Source organism: Anolis sagrei, chromosome 1 (assembly GCF_037176765.1).
Source record: "Anolis sagrei isolate rAnoSag1 chromosome 1, rAnoSag1.mat, whole genome shotgun sequence".
Classification (NCBI taxonomy): domain Eukaryota; kingdom Metazoa; phylum Chordata; class Lepidosauria; order Squamata; family Dactyloidae; genus Anolis; species Anolis sagrei.
This window is the reverse complement of record NC_090021.1, coordinates 60889509-60912574: the sequence shown is the minus strand read 5'-3', so window position 1 is coordinate 60912574 and position 23066 is coordinate 60889509. Positions and strand designations below refer to the sequence as shown.

The following is a 23066-nucleotide window of genomic DNA, read 5'->3' as shown; positions in this document are numbered from 1 at the left end:
GACCTTCCTGAATTTTATGAATATGATCCTCCATGCTATGCAGAACAGGGTAGTTACACTAGAAAAGGAAAGCATTCCTGTTGGTTGAGGCTCCATTAACATGATCGCCACTGATAGAAGGAATAACACATAAACATGTTAACACATATCTTTTTTTTTTTCCGTGTCAGGAGCTACTTGAGAAACTACAAGTAGCTTCTGGTGTGAGAGAATTGGCAGTCTGCAAGGATGTTGCCCAGGGGACACCTGGATGTTTGATGTTTTACAATCCTTGTGGGAGGCTTCTCTCATATCCCCGCATGGGGAGCTGGAGCTGACAGAGGGAGCTCAATCTGCTTTCCCTGAATTTGAACAGGTTGAGCTCCCTAATATCTAATATTTGCTAGGAAATACCAGGAAGGAAAATAAATCAATATATCAGCACTTTCTTGCTTACCTTTGAATTTCCCACATTATTGTATCTTATCCTTACTATATTTTTGTAATCTATGTATGTTTTGAACATGTTTATGAAGAGGGGATACCTTAACATAATGCATAAAGAGTTCAATTCATACAAATTAAATATACATCTCTCACAATTTCCACCTGAAAGAAACTGCATACCACTGTGAATTATGATTTTTTATTATTCAATTTATTTTTAAATGATACATTTTCTGTATGCATTAAAGATAAAAATTTAACAATTCTATTTTATTTGGGCAGGAGGGGAGATGAGTCGATGTAAAGCTACATTAAAAACATGGAACACATCCTGACAGGCCTAAAAGGAAAATGAAGAGTCATCAATACATTTTAGGACATATTCCCATCCAAAATTGATCCAGGTTCTCTGCTACATGAAAGATCCATTGGAAGCCTTGAACTCACATCTGTTCTCACCTTCTGCTTTTGGACATAGTTGAGTACAAACTGCTAACATTCACTTTCAATGCTGAATGAACATTTTCCCTGTGATGTTTAAACTCAAAGAACTATGGTCTCTTTAAAGTAAACTACAATCAACCCTCCACATTAATTGGGGCTAGGGCCTCTGTGCAGTCAAAAACTGCAAACAAATTGATTGCATAGTTAAGACTTTGTGTGTGTGTGTGTCTGGAGCAACTTGAGAAACTGCAAGTCGCTTCTAGTATGAGAGAACTGGCTGTCTGCAATGATGTTGCCGAGGGGATCCCCAGATATTTTTGATGTTTTACCATCCTTGTGGGAGATTTCTCTCACATTCCAGCATGGGGAGCTGGAGCTGACAGAGGGAGCCCATTTGCATGCTCCCCGGATTCGAACCTCTGACCTGTCAGTCGTTAGTCCTTCTGGCACAAGGGTCTAACCCGTTGTGCCACCGGGGGCTCCTATAGTCAAGACTAACAAGCCACAATGGTTTCACTTTAGTTTTGTCTTAACTAGAGTTTAAACAAAATACTCCTCCCTGAGGGGCCCTGTGGTGGCGCAATGGGTCAAACCACTGAGCTGCTGAACTTGCTGACCGAAAAGTTGACGCTTCGAATCCAGGAAGTGGGGTGAGCTCCCAGTTAGGCGTAGTTTCTGCCAACCTAGCAATTTGAAAACATGCAAGCTTGAGTATATCAATAGGTACCGCTTTTGCGGGAAGGTAACAGCGCTCCATGCAGTCATGCTGGCCACATGACCTTGGAGGTGTCTACAGACAATGCTGGCTCTTCAGCTTAGGAATGGAGATAAGCACCACCCACCAGGGTCGGACTCGACTAGATTTAATGTCACGGGAAACCTTTACCTTTTTACTCCTCCCTGAATTCTGACACCACAAGGAACTGTGGTTAGTTTTAAAGTGAAACCAGATGTTTCCTTTCTCTTTCTCATAAAAGGGGAAAAAGGAAGAAACAGAGGGAGAGCCAGTCTGACCAAGGTTTCCCATGGCTTGCTCATAAAGCCAACAAGAAACCATTGATTCCCTATTACCTCTGAACCCACGACCAAGTTGCAACATAAGACAATCACTGAACAATTCCAAAGGCCACTTTAAAGTCAAAGGGACTTTATACAAAAGATGATATACAAAAGAAAAAAAGGAGACATTAACCTAAAGCTCTTGCATTCACACCGATGATGTCAGGATTCAAAAAAAGTCTGCTTCGCCTACATGTGTCCTTGTCTTATAATTCAGAATCTGCATTACTGTAATTAGAACAGGGATTCATACGGACAGGTATTGGGATAGATAACATTCTGCAACATGTCAGACTCTTCCCCAGTTTAATCTATCACAAAAGGAAACCGTTTTGCTGTCATTTGTTTTCTTCGAGTGGTGTGAAAAAGGATTTAAGTCACTAAAATATATCCAGCACGTCCAACCACTGTTCATTTTGTCCAAGGTGACATGGAAAACCATACAAACTTGAACAAAGCTTATAGTCTAAGCAGCTACAACCCCTGGCAGGCTGCAATTTCCATCACTTTTTAAACATTTTAATTGCTATGTGAGAATTGGTAGAAAAGCCTTCCAGTATATTATGAATCTGGGCCAACTGACATGGCCATGTAATTAAATACTGCAATGCCATACATATTGGCGTGCAAGAAATTTCCATCACCTTCGGTGGGTGGAATTCTTAGGCTTAAATCCAATTGTTGGTCTCAACTGGAGTAGAGTCACCCAATCAGCTGCTGAATGAGAAGTCAATGGGTATGCAAATATCACAGATTCCATAATTTTCTTACAGTTGAGACCAGCAACTGGATTTAGGCTTCAGTTGAGGAAAACCTGTCAGTTCCACTTTCTAAGGCATTGAAATGTTGAAATTCTAATTAAAAAACTAATTGAAATAAACATTCTCATCCACTCCTGCTTTAATGTTTATGACTGACGAGCCTTATAAATTCCATTTTGACTTGCAATCAGCCCTCCACTTTTGTGGGTTTAACTAAGGCAGGGGCAAACTTGGGCCCTCCAGGTGTTTTGGACTCCAACTCCCACCATTCCTAACAGCCTCAGGACCCTTCCTTTTCCCCCTCAGCTTAAGCGGCTGAGGGGGAAAAGGAAGGGTCCTGAGGCTGTTAGGAATGGTGGGAGTTGGAGTCCAAAACACCTGGAGGGCCCAAGTTTGCCAACACCTCATTCAACTTCTGCAGGGTTGATTAGTATGTTCTCACTAGGAATCTTTAAGTCCTCCACTGCGACTCTATGGTCAACTTCAATAGAACCAACTTCAATAGAACCAGATTCTTAGATACCTGGTTCTAGACAAAATAGTGGATTTTTTTAAAAAAAGTTTTAACACTTTCCTGCCCCCAATTCTTGCAAAAGTAGAGTGCCTACTGCAGTGCTTCTCAACTTGTGGTTCCCCAGGAATTTTGGCCTACAACTCCCAGAAATTCCAGCCAGCTTACCAGCTGTTAGGATTCCTGGGGAAAATGGAATAGGGAAAATGGAAGGAAAAAGGAAGAGGGGCCGACCAAGGGCAAGATGGATGGATGGTATCCTTGATGTGACTGGTTGACTCTGAAGGAGCTTGGGGTGGTGACGGTCGACAGGGGGCTCTGGCATGGGCTGGTCCATGAGGTCATGAAGAGTCAGAAGTGACTGAACAAATAAAGAACAAACAGGATTCCTGGGAGTTGAAGGCCCAAACATCTGGAGACCCTCAAGTTGAGAACCACTGGCCTACTGTGTACTGACAAGTATTGGAATAACCCATTGAGATGCATAACTGTGTGGCCCTTGACTATGGAAAGAAAGCTAATGTAATTAGATGGAAAATAATCATGACGACATGGACCAGCTTCTACAATCTGGTACATGCCAAATGTTTTGGATTACAAGTATCATCATCCTTGACTACTGGCGAAGGCAGATCAGCACCAAGTGGTAAGGAGGCTGGTATTACTCAGCGATCTGGAGCCTTCTTTTAAGAAGTAGAAAATAATATCCTTTATAAACGTATTAAAAAGTGAACTGCTGTGGAATCTCTATAAATTGTACAGCAGCCCCGTTGCTATTCAAAATATCATTTTATTTTCTGCAAAGTCATCAGGCATGCACTTCATGTCATACAAGAGGGATCAGTCAGTCAGGGATCCATAAAGATACAGTTATGTAAGCAGCTCACTGGACTAAAACATCCCTAAACTGCGCACTAAGGAGGCACATCACCCTAATAGTTGTACGTTGACTTTGTGTGCAGATTCTGCTAATTCACCAATACTACAGATGTTTCTGGAATGCGCCAAATCATTTTCAAAGACCATGTGGGGTAAAGCTGGCTTGCAAACCAAGTCCCATGAGGCACACGATAACTAAAATCCACCTGCAGAGCTCCATTCCTCCAGAGTCCTCCATTGTATCCATACAGCTTCCTTAACAGAGGCATTTTTCTAGCTCCTTCTTCTACAAACAGCCTTTGCTTTTAATATAGCTTTGAACGTCACAAGAAAGCGAACTAGTCATTCTTGACAAGAGGCAACTCTGATTCAAGCAGTGAAACTCCTCAGCCTGACAAACAGAACAGGGTTGTTTTGGGTTGTTGTTGGTTTTTTTGCCCCAACCTCCACATAAACCGTTGGCTTTAGCAGCAGATATAGTTGTAGGGTATCGTCTTTGCACTCTGGAATACAGATATTGAGCTAATGTAGCTCTTGGTATCAGACTGCCATCTTTTCAGAAATTATTTTCCTTTTGAGGCCTCTGCAAAATCCACTATACAAAACAGCAGTACTTTTTCCACCAAGATTTGGAAAGGTTTTTCATTTTGTCCGGAGTCCTGCTTTTAGATTTCTTTGGCTGTTGCTGGCTATCCGAATACTGAATGCCGGCAACAATGGCTGCGTCAAAGACTTCTTTGAGGTTTTTCTGAGTCAGAGCGGAGCACTCAATGTAAGAGGTGGCTTTTATTTCCTCAGCACAGAGCCTAGCAGCCTCCTCTGCCACAGGCTTCTCTTTGCATTTGTCCAGCTCAATGAGGACTTTAACATCCTCCCGGAGGTCCGACTGAGTCCCCACGAGAATAATCGGTGCTTTGGGGCAGTGGCGGCGGATTTCAGGCACCCACTTTTCACTCACATTCTGGAAAGAGGAAGGACTCACAACGCTGAAGCACAGCAAAAAGATGTCTGTGTTGGTGTAGCAGAGTGGCCGGAGTTTGTCAAATTCATCCTGCACAAAAGGAAAAAGCAACATGAATTCAGAGAGACAGTTTGCTCAGCAACAAGAGCGCCATCAATGCTCCACAATGCAGAACATGGGATAAACCGTCCAGCTCGTCAAATTTGAAGGAATTATCATGTTAACTCATGGTCTCTTGCTTCCCGCAAAGGACTGGATAGCAAAATATATCAGATTTATTTTTGAGGCAGCAAGCTGATACACATAGCTATTCCTAAACAACCCCTAAATTGAACTTCCCACCCTGACAGGCAAGCTTTGCAAAGGAAAGAGGAATCATGATGTGCCAAGCATGAGACCCACTTCCTGCGTGATTGGCACAATCCCAGAAGGACCAGCCAGCATGATTCTGCTGTGCATACAGCTTAGCCATACAGAAGGAATACTGGAATGCAGGCAGGGAATGCAGCATTAGGTGGTGTGCACAAACAGGAACTGGCTCAAGAAAATGGCTTTTTTACATTGTAACTTGCACAAAGGCAATCCTCAAATATTAGTATTGGGTCGAATTTGAGTTAGTATTTTCATTAATGATACTGGAGAGGAAGCAGGAGTATGCTGGTGTAGTCTACATGTGATAAGCAAACTTAGAAAAGGTAATATAAATATGTAAAGAACTAAGGAACATGCAGGATGAATTGCACAGAATCCAGGAGAGTCTGTTTCCAACACTGAGACATAAACTGGCGAATGAATAATTTAGCCTGATACTTTGATGGAAATAATTCATTGATTAAACCGATTGGGTCCCCGATAACTACAAGGGTTTTGTTTCAGGACACACACATATAGGGACACATACCAAAATATCTGGATGCTCAAATCCCATTATTTTCAATGGCACAGTAAAATGGTACCCTTTATATAAAATGGCAAAATCAAAATGTGCTTTTTGATTTTTTGGGGGAGGGGTATTTTCAAACGTGGATGCAGAATCCATAGATATGAAATCCATAGATACATGGATACAGAGGGCTGATGTATTAAGCATGTTTTGGATCCCAGGACAGATAGTTGGGGCTGTAGTCAAGAAGAACAAAAGAATAATAGAAATAAAACCAAAGTATTTTGATAACGTGAGAGGTACACATTCTGCAGATTTGGGGTTGGAAAATTGGAAACTAAGCACTAGTGTTGGGATCCATGGAGTGCAAGCCTTTGCTAGGACAGTCTCTATAGCAATACTCCTGAGACAGTCCAAAGGTGAGGTGGCTATGTTGATCCTTAAGTATTTCTAGCTTTTTTTCTTTATCTATCTACCAAGGTTTTTTTTTTTTTTTTGCAAGAACAGGTAAAGCCATTTCCAAATACTTCAGAATACACAAATAAAAATATCATAGGCCAGTGTTTCTCAACCTGTGGGTCCCCAGATGTTTTGACCTTCAGCTCCCAGAAATTCTAACAGTTGGTAAACTGGCTGGGATTTCTGGGAGTTGTAAGCCAAAACACCTGGGGACCCACAGGTTAAGAACCACTGCCTGAGAGGAAACAGGAGAGTAGAAGAGAGATGGCAAGTGATGCCATATTCCCTGAAAAAAAAAAAGAATTTACAAGCCTTAATTTCCCTAAAGCACTGTTGTCAAGTAGGGAATGCTGGTCTAGACCTCCTCTACATTGTATCTTAATTTTGGGAGATACCCAATGTCACTCTGTGGCCTGGAACATTTGTTTATTTTCTGCTCTTTGAAAATCTGCTCATGACCTGGAGTCCTTGCACTGTGATTCCACTGCGCTGATTTGTGAGAGACTGGTGAATGAATGGCCTGTTTTCAAAGGGGACGGGGCAGAGGCCGAGAGCACCTTTTGACCTCCTTCACTCTAGCCAAGGCAGCTCAAGACTTGTTTATCAATGTGGCTTGTTGACTTTGTGGGTGCAAAAAGGTCACACTTTTGCATGATCAACAGCATCAGTGGAGATTTTATACTAAATCTAGACAAACCTTCTTATAGGAAGTAAAGCAAAAAAATCTAGCATAAAGCAAAGATACATAATTACTTGTGGGCGCAGCTATACTGTGGAATTAATGCAGTTTGACACCATTTTACCTGCCATGATTAAATGCTATGGAATCCCAGGATTTGTAGTTTGATGAGGCATCAGTCCTCTTTGGCAAAGAAGGCCAAATATCTTGTAAAACGACAACTCCCATGATTCTAAAGCAGTTATTCTCAACCTTCCTAATGCCACAACATCTTAATAGAGTTCCTCAAGTTGTGGTGACCCCCAACCGAAAATTATTTTTCATTGCTACTTCATAACTGTAATTTTGCTATTGTTATGAATCGGAATGTAAACATCTGATATGCAGGATGCATTTTCATTCACTAAACCAAATTTGGCACAAATAACAAATACAGTCACATTTTAATACTGGTGGGATTGATTTTGTTATTTGAGAGTTGTAGTTGCTGGGATTTAAAGATCACCTACAATCAAAGAGTATTCTGAACTCCACCAATGATGGAATTGAAGCAAACTTGGCACACAGAACTTCCTTGATCAACAGAAAATACTGGAAGGGTTTGGTGGGCATTGACCTTGAGTTTTGGAGTTGCAGTTCACCTACATCCAGAGAGCACTGTGGACTCAAACAATGTTGGAGCTGGCACAAATATTCAATATGCCCAAATGTGAACACTCATGGAGTTTGGGGAAAATAGACCTTGACATTTGGGAGTTATTGTTGCTGGGATTTATAGTTCACCTACAATCAAAGAGCATTCTGAACCCCACCAATGATAGAATTGGGCCAAACTTCCTACACAGAACCCCCATGACAAACAGAAAATGTTTTCTGATGGTCTTTGGTGACCCTTCTGACATCTCCTTGCAACCCTTTCAGGGGTCCCGATCCCCAGGTTAAGAAATGCTGCTGTAAAACTACAATTCCCATGATTCTATGGAATTGTGCCGTGGTAATTACAGTGATGTCAAACTGCACTAATTCTACAGTGCTGATGTGCCCGGTTGTGTTGGAAGAAACCAGATTAATACAGTCCAGTTGAGTTTGCAGTTTTAGATTCATATTTATTATTGCCACATCTATCTATCTATCTATCTATCTATCTATCTATCTAATTTGTGTCAGGAGCGACTTGAGAAACTGCAAGTCGCTTGTGGTGTGAGAGAATGGGCCCTCTGCAAGGACGTTGCCCAGGGGATGTCCGGATGTTTTGATGTTCTATAATAATAATAATAATAATAATACTTTATTTATACCCTGCCACCATCTCCCTCGGGACTCGGGGCGGCTTACATGAGGCCAAACCCAACAACACATCAGTAAAACAACAAAGCAGTAAGCAAATAAAACAATACAATTAATATAACTCCCATATAAACAGTAACACAAAAAAAAATTAAAAACCTTAAGGTCGGGCCAGATGTAATAGATTAAAATTTTAAAATAAACACTGGGCATGAGCAGAGGTAGGATGTATCTAAGCAGGAGGGTTTTAAAGGATAAGGCAGGGAGAGCAACCCAGCGGGTAATTAAAGTGCTTCTGAGGACATTTTGCAGGGAATTGGTCAGAGCAGGGCATTACCATCCTTGTGGGAGGCTTCTCTCATGTCCCACTATGGGGAGCTGGAGCTGTCGGAGGAAGCTCATCCGCACTCTCCCAGGATTCGAACCTCCGACCTGTCTGTCTTCAGTCCTGCCAGCACAAGGGTTTAACCCACTGCATCACCGGCTGCTCCTTCCAACTCCAACTCTATGAATGAGTTACACTTCAGACTTCTTTGATCGCCATGAATAAAGGACATTTTATGTCCCCTGCCCCCTGTCCTGCCTCTCCCTGACTCAACCTTGTCACTGATAACTCTTTCTGCAGATCAATACCCCACCTCCTTGTTTGTGGATTCAACCTACTATTCCAGGAAAGAAGGCTATCTAACAACAAAAAAGGAAATTTGCAACACAGCGCCCTTAAAGACCATGAGCGATTTCCCAAGAACTGCAGGTGAGGAAAGAAAATGGAGGCAAAGATTAACACCTTGCTTTCATGCTGACAGGAGAATCAAAACACAGCAGTCACTGCCTCAAAACAAAAAGCCAAACAAAACAAGATTTAGTTCTGCTGTGGTGGCACTTTAATTAAAATTCAGCATGTTCCTCAGAAGGTCTCAAATTAACAACTGCAAGGAGAAAGCACAATCTGAAATGTCCCTTGTTGCCAAACTAGCACTTGCATGTTAATTTCGGGCAAGGGGTTTGAGATCTTGATTTGAAAGCTCCTGAATAAGCAGCTCTATGGCACACACAGTTCAAGGAATCACTCCCAGGCCCCCTTTCCACTTGAATACATTTCTTTTCAGGGGCACTCGCAAAGGGAAGCAGAGGTTTAGGGGAAAAAAAACAAGAGTCAGGGAAAGCAGGGTTCATTAGCTCACTTGCTTTACAACCTTAAGCCCCTCCGGAAGCAAGCAAGAGCCAAAGAGCCCTGACCCTGGGCCAAGAAGGCAGGGCGAGAACCAGAGCAAGCTGTACCACCACACTGCAGCTGTGTGCTTCTTCTGCAAGGGCTGGCATTGCAAATATTTGCCCAGTTAAAGAGCACACAACCCCACTGCCAAAGAGAACAATCGATACTACGATTGATGATGTCATGCCACTAAAAAGTGGACATTTTTTTGTGTCAATGAGGCAAGAGGTGACTCATACAGGTGAAATTGCAAGACTCTAGTAGAGTGTACACAAGACACGGGCAAAATTTGGCCCTCCAGGTGTTTTGGACTTCAACTCCCACAATTCCTAACAGCCTACCGGCTGTTAGGAATTGTGGGAGTTGAAGTCCAAAACACCTGGAGGGCCAAAGTTTACCCATGCCTGGTGTAGACTGTATCACAACTGCATTGCAACCAAATGTGCTGTCACTACAGTCATCACAAAGTTCAGAGCCCTAAGAAAGTGAGGAGACCGTCTGCTAAATTTGCATGGTGTGGCTAATATACTTGCATTACTCTGGTGACAAAGGAACTGCTGCTGCTGCATTGCTCCTACCCTTGCCTCTGGGGTGATTGAGATGACCACACAGAAGCCTTTCCTAGTATATGCAAGGTGATCTTGAAACAACTGTTTACAGCAAATATGGGCGCAGAGCTACAGGAAGGTTTCCTGCTGCATCCTAAGTTTCTCATACCACTTTGGGAACTGGCCCAGGAAAGAACACTGAAAGCTCAGGTATAATTCCAGAAGCCTTTAGTTCCAGGACCGGGTTGTGGCGCAGTTAGCTGGGATTCAGCTGCATAAAATCACTACTGACTGAGAAGTCATGAGTTCAAAGCCAGCCTGGGTCAAAGTGAACTTCCGACCATTAGACTAGTTTACTGTCGACCTCTGCAGCCCAAAAGACAGTTGCATCTGTCAAGTAGGAAACTTAGGTACCGCTTTATGCGGGGAGGCTAATTTAACTAATTTACAATGCCGTAAAACCTTCCTGCAGCATGTAGAAGAATGAGGAAGTACTCCATCAAAGGACCCGGTGTCGCAAATGGATGGTGAAGTGGCAGTTACCCTTGTGGCCGGAATCGAGAATACCCCCATGAAGCCGGAAAAAGCTGGAATGTTAAATTGCCTCTGCGTCTGTCTATATATACACGTTGTATGTCTAATTGGCATTCAATGTTTTCCATTTATATGTGCATTTTAATCCACCCTGAGTCCCCAGTGGGGTGAGAAGGGTGGAATATAAATACTGTAAATAAATAAATAACAATATTTTTGTTTTCGTGTCAGGAGCAACTTGAGAAACTGCAAGTCGCTTCTGGTGTGAGAGAATTGGCTGTCTGCAGGGACATTGCCCAGGAGACACCTGGATAATTTACCATCCTGTGGGATGCTTCTCTCATGTCCCTGCATGAGAAGCTGGAGCTGAAAGACAGGACCTCACCCAAATCCCTGGAATCAAACTGCTGACCTTTTGTAAAGGCGCTCAAGACTTGGCTGTTTGGTTGTGCATTTAAGTAATCGGATCAAATTTTGCCATAGTCACTGCTGAATGTTTTTTATGTTGAATGTTTTTATATTGAATGTTTTATATTGTGTATAAGCTATTTTAAATTGTAAGTCGCTTGGAGCACTTTGGTGGTGAGCGACTAATTAAGAAATAAAGTGGTGATGATGATGATGATGATCTTTCGGTCAGCAATTCAGCCAGCACAAGGGTTTAACCCATTGCGCCACTTGGGACTCCTTTTGGAAAAATGAGCAGGCTCAATGCCTGTCAGAAAACTGAAAGGAGCAACAGGAAGAAAGCTGAGCTGACAAAGCCAAACATCACAGGACATCTCTTGACAGAGACCTGAGAAGTCTTAGGGAAGTCTGAAAGTCTTCTCCAAAGGACTTCAGACATTACTTTCTAGCACAGCTCCACCCACCTACCTCGGAGAGACATTAATTTAAATGAGAAGTGGAAACGTTTAAATTCATCAAGTGGTATTACTGACCTGGCCGGCTGTGTCACAGAGCTGGAGCCTCACTGGTCGGCCATCTACGGACACAACAGCTGAATTGGAAGGAAAGAAAGGGGAAGACAAGTCAAAACTTTAGCCATTCATGAAGCATTGTGTCTTTTCCCATTTACTTTTGAACCAACTCTGATTTAACAGCCCAAAGCTTAAAGTCAGTCTCTTCCTCTTCCATTGCAGGGCCTGCTCACAATCCCTTCCATAGTCCCTTTGGGGCTTTTTCTTAATTCATTTTACCCCAACTACTGAGTAGCAAATTTCAAAAAGAGGCACAACAGGAGAGCCGTCCCATCCACCCAAGCTGGGTTTCCCTCCCCACTGCCCCAACCTGCTCCAAGATTGATTTTCTTGTCACGTTTGTGTTTTCAAAGCCCTGGCACAAAGGGAACCCTGCAACCTCTCCTTGTTTTAAATCACACAGAAGACAATGCAAATATTTACATGCTCTCCCTAGGGAAGCTCCTCTTCTTTTCCTCTCTCTCCTTTTCAATTCAGACTAGAGAATTTATCATTTCAGGGATTTTAAAAAAACCCAAGCACGATGGGTAATCGCAGGCAAAACTACTTGGTGCCAACAAGTCTGTTGTTAAGCTCTTTCCATTGTTTAAAGGCACATTTTGAGGCTTGGTTTGGTTCACTTTTCCTTTTCTGGATTTGGCTTATTTTTTTTCTGGTAGGGCTGTGAATGCCCAGCTTCCCTAGCTTTGTTGCTTCAATTTGCAACGGTGCAGGAAATCTTTGCTTCCCTCCAGCGATTTAAAATCAGCAACATTTGACTATAAAGCAGACCCCCTTGCAGTTTAACAGGCAGCCATAACCTGCCCTGGGAAAAACAAATACAGTCTCAAGAGCTGTTCTGTGAAACCAGGCATCTAATGCTAATCACAAAGCTTTGAACACCTCTAAGTTCCTCAAAGTATGTACACTAAGGACTAAATTCCCACTGAGCTCTATGAAACTTACTTCCAAAAACTGCACGGATCTGATTAGGCTGCATATCACAAGGATAGAAGGCAGTTTAAGGGAGAGGGAGACCACCTCAGAGCCAATGTTGTATAGCGGTTTCAGTATTGGACTGGGGATACATCTAAGTAAAGGTAAAGGTTTCCCCTGGCATCAAGTGTAGTTGCGCCCAACTCTGGAGGGTTGTGCCCATCTTCATTTCTAAGTCAAAGAGCCAGCGTTGTCCATAGAAACCTCCAAGGTCATGTGGTCAGCATGACTGCATGGAGTGCTGTTACCTTCCTGCAGAAGCAGCATCTATTGATCTACTCATACTTGCATGTTTTCGAATTGCTAGGTTGGCAGGAGCTGGGCCTAATAATAATAATAATAATAATAATAACAACAACAACAATCAACTTTATTTATATCCTGTCACTATCTCCCTAATGGGGATTTGGAACAGCTTACATGAGGCCAAGCCTAATAGCAGAAGCTCACCCTGGTCCCCACGAGGGCGCCCGAGGATGCATCTACACTGCAGAACTAATGCAGTTTGATACCATTTTAAATGCCACGGCTCAATGCTGTGGGATTATGGGAGCTATGGTTTGGTAAGGGACCAGCACTATTTAGCACTGAAGATTAAAGACCTTGTAAAACTACAACCTGCTGTGTGGATGCATTCGAGAACTCTGGAGATCCCCAACTTGGCCACAGAAACCCTGAGAAAGTCACACTCTCGGGCCCCTTCTACACTGCCATATAATCCAGATTATCAAATCAAATAATCCATATTATCTGCTTTGAACTGGATTATATGAGTCTATATGATTTTATATGGCAGTGGAGAAGCCTCAGAGGAGGGCAATGGCAAAAGCCCTGTGAACAAATGTTGTCAAGCAAACTGCATTAAAAGGTTCATGTCACTTGATGATTTATAGTGGCCTGTGAATTTCACAGGGTTTTCTTAGGCGAGGAATACTCAGAGGTGGTTTTTGCCAGTCCCTTCCTCTGAAATATACCCTACAGCTCCTGGGATTCACTTTAGAGTGACATGATGTGGAAATGACCTCAAAATACACAAGGACAACAAAGACCACCTCGGGTGACTCAAGGATTAAAGACCCTGTTGCTCAAAGTGGGCCTCATTTGACATTACAACAAAGAACAAGCCCCTGCATCTGCCTCTCCTCAGCTCAACTAGGTATTTTCTTTAATGCCTCAGGGATACCTGAATATATGGAAAGCCACACACACACACACAAGCATACTTATTGGCCAACATACATTTTGGTGCCACAAATGTTCAGACTTGTTTTGGAATATGTTTGACCTGCTGAATCCAAAAATGACACCAGTTTTTGCCTATCAATAGTTTTTGAGATGCAGAACACATGCCACCTATCAGTCGCATCTGCTCACTCATAGAAAACCATGATAATTATACTTAAGGGCTCTTCCACACAGCCATATAACACAGAACATCAAGGAAGAAAATCCCACAATACCTAGGTTGTAGTGAGATCTGAATCTATGGAAGGCATCCTCAGAGGTTGTGAGATCAACCTCTGAAGGTGCCTGCCTTAGATGCAGGTGAAACGTCAGGAGAGAATGCTTCGAGAACATGGCCATACAGCCCCAGAAAACTCACAACCCAGTAATTCCGGCCATGAAACAATACATCCCACAATATATGCTTTGAACTGAGTTATCTGAGTCCACACTGCCATATGTTCCAGTTCAAAGCAGAAAATGTGTGATATTATTCAGCTGTGTGGAAGGAGCCTAAGAAACTAGAGCTAATGTGATACTTTCAATGCAATTTTCTGATATGAATGTGCCTAATAATGGGTTGTTGTAGATTTTTTCGGGCTATATGGCCATGTTCTAGAGGCATTCTCTCCTGACGTTTCGCCTGCATCTATGGCAAGCATCCTCAGAGGTAGTGAGGCCTAATAATGCTGGCACAGTGGGTTAAACCACTGAGCTGCTGAACTTGCTGACCAAAAGGTTGGCGGTTCGAATCCAGGGAGCAGGGTGAGCTCCTGCTGTTGGCCCCAGCTTTTACCAACCTAGCAGTTCAAAAACTTGCAAATGTGAGTAGATCAATAGGCACCGCTTCTGTTGGAAGGTCACAGCACTTCATGCAGTCATGCCGGCCACATGACCTTGGACGTGTCTATGGACAACGCCGGCTCTTCAGCTTAGAAATAGAGATGAGCACCATGCCCCAGAGTCAGACACAACTAGACTTAATGTCAAGGGAAAACTTTACTTTAATTCCAGGCATGGGGCTTTAAATGCTTACCAACCATCCTTCAGCCATATGAACCCATCTTTTCTGCAAAAAGGGAAGTAAAACTGAAATCCTGATTGCCCAAAAGCAAAGATAACAGAAATGATAATGATCCAGCAGCTTCTCACTTATCAATCTCATTAGAAAAATGTGGGGAGACTGACAGGGGTGATTTAATTACAACCATTGATGAGGCAAAGAATAGAAAGCCATCCATTCATCCATCCACACTTGTTTTCTGTTTACAAAAATGGAGAGCGAGAGACATACACACACAGAGAGGATGGTGGGGGAAGGGGGCAAGGCAAGGCAAGGCTGGGAATGGGGCTTAAGTTTTCACCCTTCTAAACCCAACTAAAGGGATAAGGATTATAAGACAAGCCAAGAGGATTTTCCAAGATGAGAGGAAAGTGTGACGTTCTGGGGAAAATAAGGACTAGCATGATCCAAGGGCACGGCGCTCTCAAGATCGGGCCTCTGATCTTGGGACAAATCCAACCTGCTACATGCCCGTGACCTTTAAGAAATGCCTCTGAAAGTTACACTACAAACATCAAACATCTGCCACTGATAGGCTTCAAGAGTAGTAATACACAAGCCATATGCTGATCTCACCACTGTTTAAAGATCCGGGAGATATTCTTTTCAAGCTGGGAAAATATAATGACAATAAGGGTGAATGTTCCAAAAATTTATTTATTTGTTTACTTTACTTTATTTATACCCTGCCTTTCTCACCACTGCAGGGGGGCTCAAGGTGGCCTACAACTCTGGCAAAATTCAATGCCACTTAAAACGTAAGACGTAAAACTGGCTTTAGCCTATAAAGTCCAAAATGGTTCCAGCCCAGGCTACCTGTCCAAACATATCTTCCTCTATGAACCAGCTCGGAGACCAAAGATTGTCTAGGGAGGGTCTGTTTTCAATCCCATCTTCCTCACAAGCGCATCTGGTGGGGGCAAGAGACAGGGCCTCCTCAGTGGTGGCCCCTCAGTTGTGGAATTCCCTCCGTAGCGACATCAGTCAGCCCCCTTCCTATTAGCCTTCAGGAGGAGAGTCAAAACCTGGCTCTGGGAGCAGGCTTTAAATAATAGGGCAGTGCAGTAATGTGGAATTATGTGCAATTGATCATGGAATGGTTTTAGACCTTGAACTCTGGTTGGCATGTTTTAACCTTGAATATATTTTAATCGTGTTTATTGTGTTGCAATTTTAATCCAAAACATTTTAGGTGCATTTTGTATGTTTTGAGGCACTGTGTAAGTGCCATTTGTAAGCCACCTTGAGTTCCCTCTCAGGGTAGAGAAAGGCGGGTATAAATAAGGTAAACAAACAAACAAATGAAATAAGGTGGGTATAAATAAGGTAAATAAATAAACAAACAAATAAGGTGGGTATAAATAATGTAAATAAGTAAACAAATAAATAAGGTGGGTATAAATAAGGTAAATAAACAAATAAAACCAAACAGTTAAGCGATAAAAATACATAGAATAACAAAATTAAAACTTATGAAGTGCATAATTTATTCATCCGTAAACCCTGCTCATAATCCTTATTCAGACTGTGTCAAAACTGTAATGATTTATTCTTCAAACGCTTGTGTACAAAGCCATGTCTTAACTTTTTTTTCCTGAAAACCAGAAGAGATAGGAGTCTACCGGATGTCATTGGGGAGGGATTTCCTTGACCAGGGGCCACCATGGAGAAGGCCCTGTCTCTCATCTCCACTAATCAAGGGGGTCGGACTGAGAGCAGGGCCTCCACAGCAGATCTTAAAGCTCTTGCTGGCTCATAAGAGGAGATGCGTTCGGACAGGTAAGTTGGACCAGTACTATTTAGGGCTTTATAGGCCAAGACCAGCACTCTGAATTGTGTTTGGTAACAACCTGGCAGCCAGTGGCGCTGGCCTAACAGAGGAGTTGAATGCTCCCTGAACGCCGCTCCAGTTAGAAATCTGGATGCCGTCCGGTTGGACTAATTGAGGCTTCTAGGCCATCTTCAAAGGCAACCCCACGTAGAGTGCGTTACAGTAGTCTATACGGTGGAAGAAGCAACATGCATACAATTGCAACATTGGCACTTACTCTCTGATTTGAACCTATTTTGGATATTTCAATGGATAAATATGCTAATTTTGCATAAAATAAACAAATCCCAATCTAAACACTGCCGTGCATGTTGCATAGGATTCATCCTATATCATGCCTGGGCAAACTTTGTCCCTCCCTCCAGGTGTTTTGGACTCCAACTCTCACCATTCCTAACAGCCTCAGGCCCCTTTTCTCCCTCAGCTGCTTAAGCGGCTGAGGGGGGAAAGGAAGGGGCCTGAGGCTGTTAGGAATGGTGGGAGTTGGAGTCCAAAACACCTGGAGGGAGGGACAAAGTTTGCCCATGCCTGTTTTACAAGGTCTTTATTTAGCGCCATGCCCACTTTCCCTTCTCCCAGTCTTCCCACCCTCAGTGAGGAATACAACCAAATAATACAAAAGGGGGAAAGCTCCATTCGAGCCAAGCAATTGTCTCCCCACTGCAGAACTAAAACCAAGGGGCACCGCCCCCTTTGGAAAGGGGTTGCAAGCAAAAGCCCAAGGCAGCCACAGATATTGTCAAACTACAACTCCCAAGATCCCCTATGTCTTGAAACATAGCAATTTTCCTGCTTCTTGGCTGGGGGGCTGGACTGAATGGCCCACAAGGTCTCCTCCAACTCTATGGTTCTAGTGCAGGTGCACCCAAAGTCAGACCACAATTGGGGTCTAGGAGGGATTGCTCGGAGAGAGGAAGGGGGCTCTCTGTCCCCTCCTAGAAGCACAAAAGAAGGGATGGGGTTTGGAGGGAGAGAGAAAGCGCATGGCTGCCGACCTCCAACTCTACTTGGGGGTCGCCACGAGGCAGAGGAAAAGAAAGAGGAAGAAGAGAAGAGGAAGCCAGAAAGGGGGGGGGGGGGGGGAGAGAAAGAGAAAAGAAAGGAAGAAGGAGGAGGAGATGGGGAAGAAAGGGGAGAAGTCGGGAAAGGATGAGAAAAAAGAGAGAGAGAAAAGGGGAAGGAGAAAGGAAAAGAAAAAGGAGGAGGGAACAGAGGAGAGGGAAAGGGAGAAGTAGAAGGAAAAAGGAAGAGAAAAGTAGGAGTAAGAGGAGAAAAGAGGGAAGGAGGAGGAAAAGGGAAGAAAAAATAAATGAAGAGGAGGCATAGGAGGAGGAAGGTGGAGGAAAAGGGGAAGAAGAAAGAGAAGAAGGGAGAGCAGGAGAAAGGAAAAGGAGAAAGAAGAGAAGAGAGGAAAGGGAGAAGCAGAAGAAGGAAAAAGGAAGGAAGGGGAAGAAAGAGGAGAAGAAGGGAAGAGATGAGGAGGAAAGGGAGAAGCAGGAGAAGGGAAAAGGAAGAGAAGAAAAGAAAGGAGGAGGAAAGGGGGAAGGAGGGTTAAAATGGGAAGTAGGAGAAGAGGGGGGAAGGGAGAAAGAGGAAAGGGAAGAGAAAAGAAAGGAGGAAGGGGGAGGAGGAGGAAAAGGGAAAGAAGAGCGAGGAGAAGAAGGGAGAGGAAGAAAAAGAGGAGAAAGTGGGGAAGGAAAAAAAGGGGGAAGGAGAATGGAAAAGGAGAAAGACGAGAAGAAGGAAAGAGAGGAGGAGGAAAGGAAGAAGCAGAAGAAAAAAGGAAGGTACAACAAAGGAGGAAAGGGGGAAGAAGAAAGAGAAGAAGGGAAAGGAGGAGAGAGAAGCGAAAGGACGGAAGGAGAAGAAACGAGGACGGAGAAACGAAAAGGAGAAAGAGAAAACGAAGGAAAGAGAGGAGGAAAAGGAGAAGGAAAAATGAAGAGAAAAGAAAGGAGGAGGAAAAGGGGAAGAAAGCGGATAAGTAGGGAAAGGAGGAAAAAAAGACGAGAAAAGAGAGAAGGAGAAGGAAAGGAAAAGAAGGGGAAAGGAGAAAGGAAAAGAAGAGAAGGAAAAGGGAAAGGAGAAAGGGAAGAAGAGAGAAGGGGAAGGCGAAGGCAGGCGGGGGAGGAGGAGGAGGAGGAGGCGTGCTCACCTGAGAAATTGTCGAAGGCGGTGGGGATGTACTCGGTGGGGTACCCGTTGGTGGTGTAGCTGACCACCAGGCTGGTCTTGCCCACGGCCCCGTCGCCCACCAGCACGCACTTGAGGCTCCTCCGGGGCTCCGCGCCTCCCCCGCCGGGCCCGCCCCCCGCGCCAGGAGCCCGGCACCGGCTGCCCAAGGCCGCCCCCAGCGCCGCCGCCGCCCGGCTGCTGCGGACCCTGCGCGGGGGCACCGGCGGCACCTCTCCTCCTCCTCCTCCGCCGCCGCCGCCTCCTCCTCCTCCTCCTCCTCCTCCTCCTCCTCCGCCGGGGAGCGGCTTGCTGATGTAGCCGGCTTCTCCTTCCTGCTGCTGCGGCGGCATCCCCTCGGCGAGCCCGCGGGACCACGGGAGGCGCGGGAAGCGAGCCACCAGGAACCGCAGCGGGAAAGCCGCTCTCCTGCCTGCTTGCCCGGCTTCTGCTCCTGCTCCTCCTGCTGCTCCTCTTAGGGCCGCCGAAGCGCTCTGCCGCCGAATGACATAATGAGAGCCGAGGAGGCGGGGCGGAAGGGGGCGTGGCCTGCCGGCAGGGGGCGCTCCTCCGCCAGCCGGACACAGCGGCCCTGGCTCCTCCCCGTTGACGGCCATTGGTCGGCCCGCTTCCCTTTCGAACGCTGATGGTCGTTTCTATTGGCTGGCGGGCAGGCGTTCTTTAGGCGGCTGCCAAGCCTTTCCTGCAGGCAACGTGCTCGGGAACTTCAAACCATTTGGTAAGAGAGTCGACTGGTTTCTACGCGGAAGGATGAAAGCGGTATGATACCACTTCGACTCTCCTACGGAATCCTGGGATTTGTAGTTTGCTGAGTTCTCCACCACTCTTTGGCAGAGGAGGCTAAAGGCTTTGTAAAACTACAGCAATGCATTGTCGAAGGCTTTCATGGCTGGAATCACTAGGTTCTTGTGGGTTTTTTCGGGCTGTAGAGCCGTGTTCTAGAGAAGGAAAAGAAAGGGGGAAGGAGAATGGAAAAACAACAATGCAGTTTGGCCATGTCCCAGAAGCATTCTCTCCTGACGTTTCACCCACATCTATGGCAGGCATCCTCAGAGCTTGTGAGGTCTGTTGGAAATTAGTCAAGTGAGGTTTCTATATCTGTGGAATGTCCAGGGTGGGAGAAAGAACTCTTGTCTGCTTGAGGCAAGTGGGAATGTTGCAATTAGCCCCCTAGATTAGCATTTAATTACCTTGCAGCTTCAAAGCCTGGCTGGTTGCTGCTTGGGGGAATCCTTTGTTGGGAAGTGTTAGCTGGCCCTGATTGATTCTTGCCTGGAATTCCCGTTTTTTATTGTTGCTCTTTATTTACTGTCCTGATTGGCAGCAACCAGCCAGGCTTTGAAGCTACGAGGCCATTAAATGCTAATCAAGGTGGCCAATTGCAACATTTGCACACTTTCTTCCCTTACAAATACACTTTTTACTCCTATCTCACCCAGGGTTTTAACATTTTATCTCATGCATTTGGCCCGCCCTTTGTGTTTTTATTTTTATTATGTTACTTTGCACTGTTTATTTACTTGTTTTATTTTATGTATTTTGTTGTGATGTAATTTTTCTGTTGTTTTGTGTCTAATCTTGCTGTATTATTTTTGGGCTTGGCGTCATATAAGCCGCCCCGAGTCCCATTTGGGAAGATGGTGGCAGGGTATAAATAAAGTTGTTTATTATTATTATTATTATTATTACCTGAAGCAGACAAGAGTTCTTTTTCCCACCCTGGACATTCCACAGATATATAAAGCCCACTTGTCTAGTTTCCAACAGACCTCACAACCTCTGAGGATGCCTGCCATAGATGTGGGCCAAATGTCAGGAGAGAATGCTTCTGTAACATGGCCATATAGCCCAAAAAACTCACCTCAACCCCGTGATTCCAGTAATGAAAGCCTTCCAACACAGACATAAACTGGACAATGAATAATTTTTTACCACTCACATTTAGCCCGAAATAACTAATTGATTTCAACCATGAAAGCCTTCGACAACACAATGCAGTTTGTTGCAATATAAGTGGATTGGGCCTTAGAGGACATTAATCAACCCTGGAAGAAACTTTACTGATTAGCAACCAAGAAGAATAGATTGTTAATAATTAAGGCTAAATATTAATAATCTTCATTATTACTTCTAGTATCATAGTTGGAAAAGGCCACAAGGGCCGTCCAATCCCCAGGCAGGCATCTGTACCCATTAATCAAAGCACTATATTGCTATCCATGTATCCTGTTTTGGAATTCAAAGTGGCTTACAATTTAAAAGGACAATACGAGTAATATGTTTAAGAAAAGTGAACATTAAAACAGAATTAAACTATTGACAGTATTAAAAAAATACAAACCTCTAAATAAAAGAATAGAGTGCAATTTGAAAAAAATCAAACCTTTAAGAAACAATTCGTTATAACTTATTTTATCCCAATATTGGGACTTGAAAGCAACTCATAATTTTTAATAAAACAATACAGTTTAAAACATATAATAAATATTTAAAAGAAATGTAAATAGTCTGATTCTGTTTTAATGTTTATTTTTGTAAGTTTCCCCTTGATTAAATTGTTTTGTGTGTTTTTCATTGTTCACTATGGTTAAAATACAACTAAATAAAGTAACAAGCTCTTTAAAACTCTTCAGCTACAGCACCCCCTGGCTTGGTCTTTTGAAAACTTCCTTTTTTAAAAGCCAGCCTGAATGAAAAGGTTTTAGCCTGCCTGTCAAAAAGGCAGCAGGGAGGGGGCATTCTGGCTTCCCTGGGATGAGGGGCAGTCCTCCCTTTCATTCCCACCAGCCTAGCCGAGCCCAGGTGGCGCAATGGGTTAAACCCTTGTGCCGGCAGGACTGCTGACCAAAAGGTTGGTGATTCAAATCCGGAGAGCAGGGTGAGCTCCCGTCTGTCAGCTCCAACTTATCATGTGGAAATATGAGAAAAGCCTCCCACAGGATGGTAAAACATCTCAGCGTCCCTTGGTAAATATTTGCAGACAGCCAATTTTCTCACACCAGAAACAACTTGCAGTTTCTCAAGTCGTTTGGGGGGGGGGGGGGGAGGCAGCAGAGCCTGCGATGGAGGTTGAACCCGAGAGGAGCCTTTCCTAAGGATCTCAAGGCCTGGGCAAGTTTACACAGGGAGATGTGATCAACCAAATAGCCTGGATCCGAGCCATGTCGGGCTTTAAAGGTCACAACCAGCACTTTGAATTGTGCCCGGAAACCACTTGGCAGTCAGGGGAACTGTCGCAACAGGAACATAATATAGTCTTGATAATCTAACAGTGGCAGCTCTGACCAGCTGAAGTTTCCAAACACTCTTCAAAGTCAACCCTGCCAGGTGCTTCGTTTGCGATCCAGATTTGATGTAACTAAGTCATGTTCCTCTGTGGCCAGAGCCAACATCTCAAGAAACTGGCACAGTTGATGCACAAGTTTTAAATATGCAAAAAAATTCCTGACCACTACAGAAACCTGGTCTTCCAAGTTAAACATTGTATTTCTGGAGTTGCGTCTTCATCGGGGTGAGTGTAAATCCATCAAACAAAAGCTGAGTCCCAATTCCCAGACCTACCTTTTGACTGACCAGAGCACCTCTGTGTTGTCCGGATTAAGTTTGCCCTGACAAGCAAATCCCTAGCAGATTCCTGTTTGCAAAATTTCTTGTTCCTAGATCCAATAAAGATGCCCAGTCATGAGATCAAGGATGAATGTCACTTTATTTAAGTACTGTCTCCAGCTGTGCCTTGTATTCAGGTGAGTATTCATCCTTTATCTCATGACTGGGCACCTTTATCGGATCTAAGAACAAGAAATTTTGCAAACAGGAATCTGCTAGGGATTTGCTTGTCAGGGAAGGCTGCTGATCTACACACTTTTTGTTGGCAATTGTAGAGCAAGAAAGCCCCAAAGAAGCATTTTCATTGCTACAACAGCTATAGGTTGTATGTTCATAGAGCACCGGAATAGAAGCAGGTACAGGTTTTTTTTTGGGATGTAGACAATTCCCATGGTAAATCCAGGATCCAGCTTGAGGGGCTTCAGCCCCCCCCCCCCCCGAAATTCTCATGGTGGTTCACGAAAAGGCCTTACTGGTGCATTATTTAAACTGTTATGTTTATTCATATCATGATCTGATCACCATACTCAATATATCCCATATGCAT

At 44.0% G+C, this 23066-nt stretch overlaps 1 protein-coding gene across 1 annotated transcript; it reads right to left on the bottom strand.

Moving 5' to 3' along the window:
* Positions 1-609: 609 nt before the first annotated feature.
* Positions 610-19404, bottom strand: RHOU (ras homolog family member U). Its single transcript, XM_067465340.1, has 3 exons — positions 18876-19404; positions 11589-11647; positions 610-5131 (listed from the first exon to the last, which is right to left on the bottom strand). The coding sequence occupies exons 1-3, from the start codon at positions 19243-19245 to the stop codon at positions 4676-4678; spliced, it is 885 nt and encodes a 294-aa protein (XP_067321441.1). The 5' UTR covers positions 19246-19404; the 3' UTR covers positions 610-4675.
* Positions 19405-23066: the final 3662 nt, after the last annotated feature.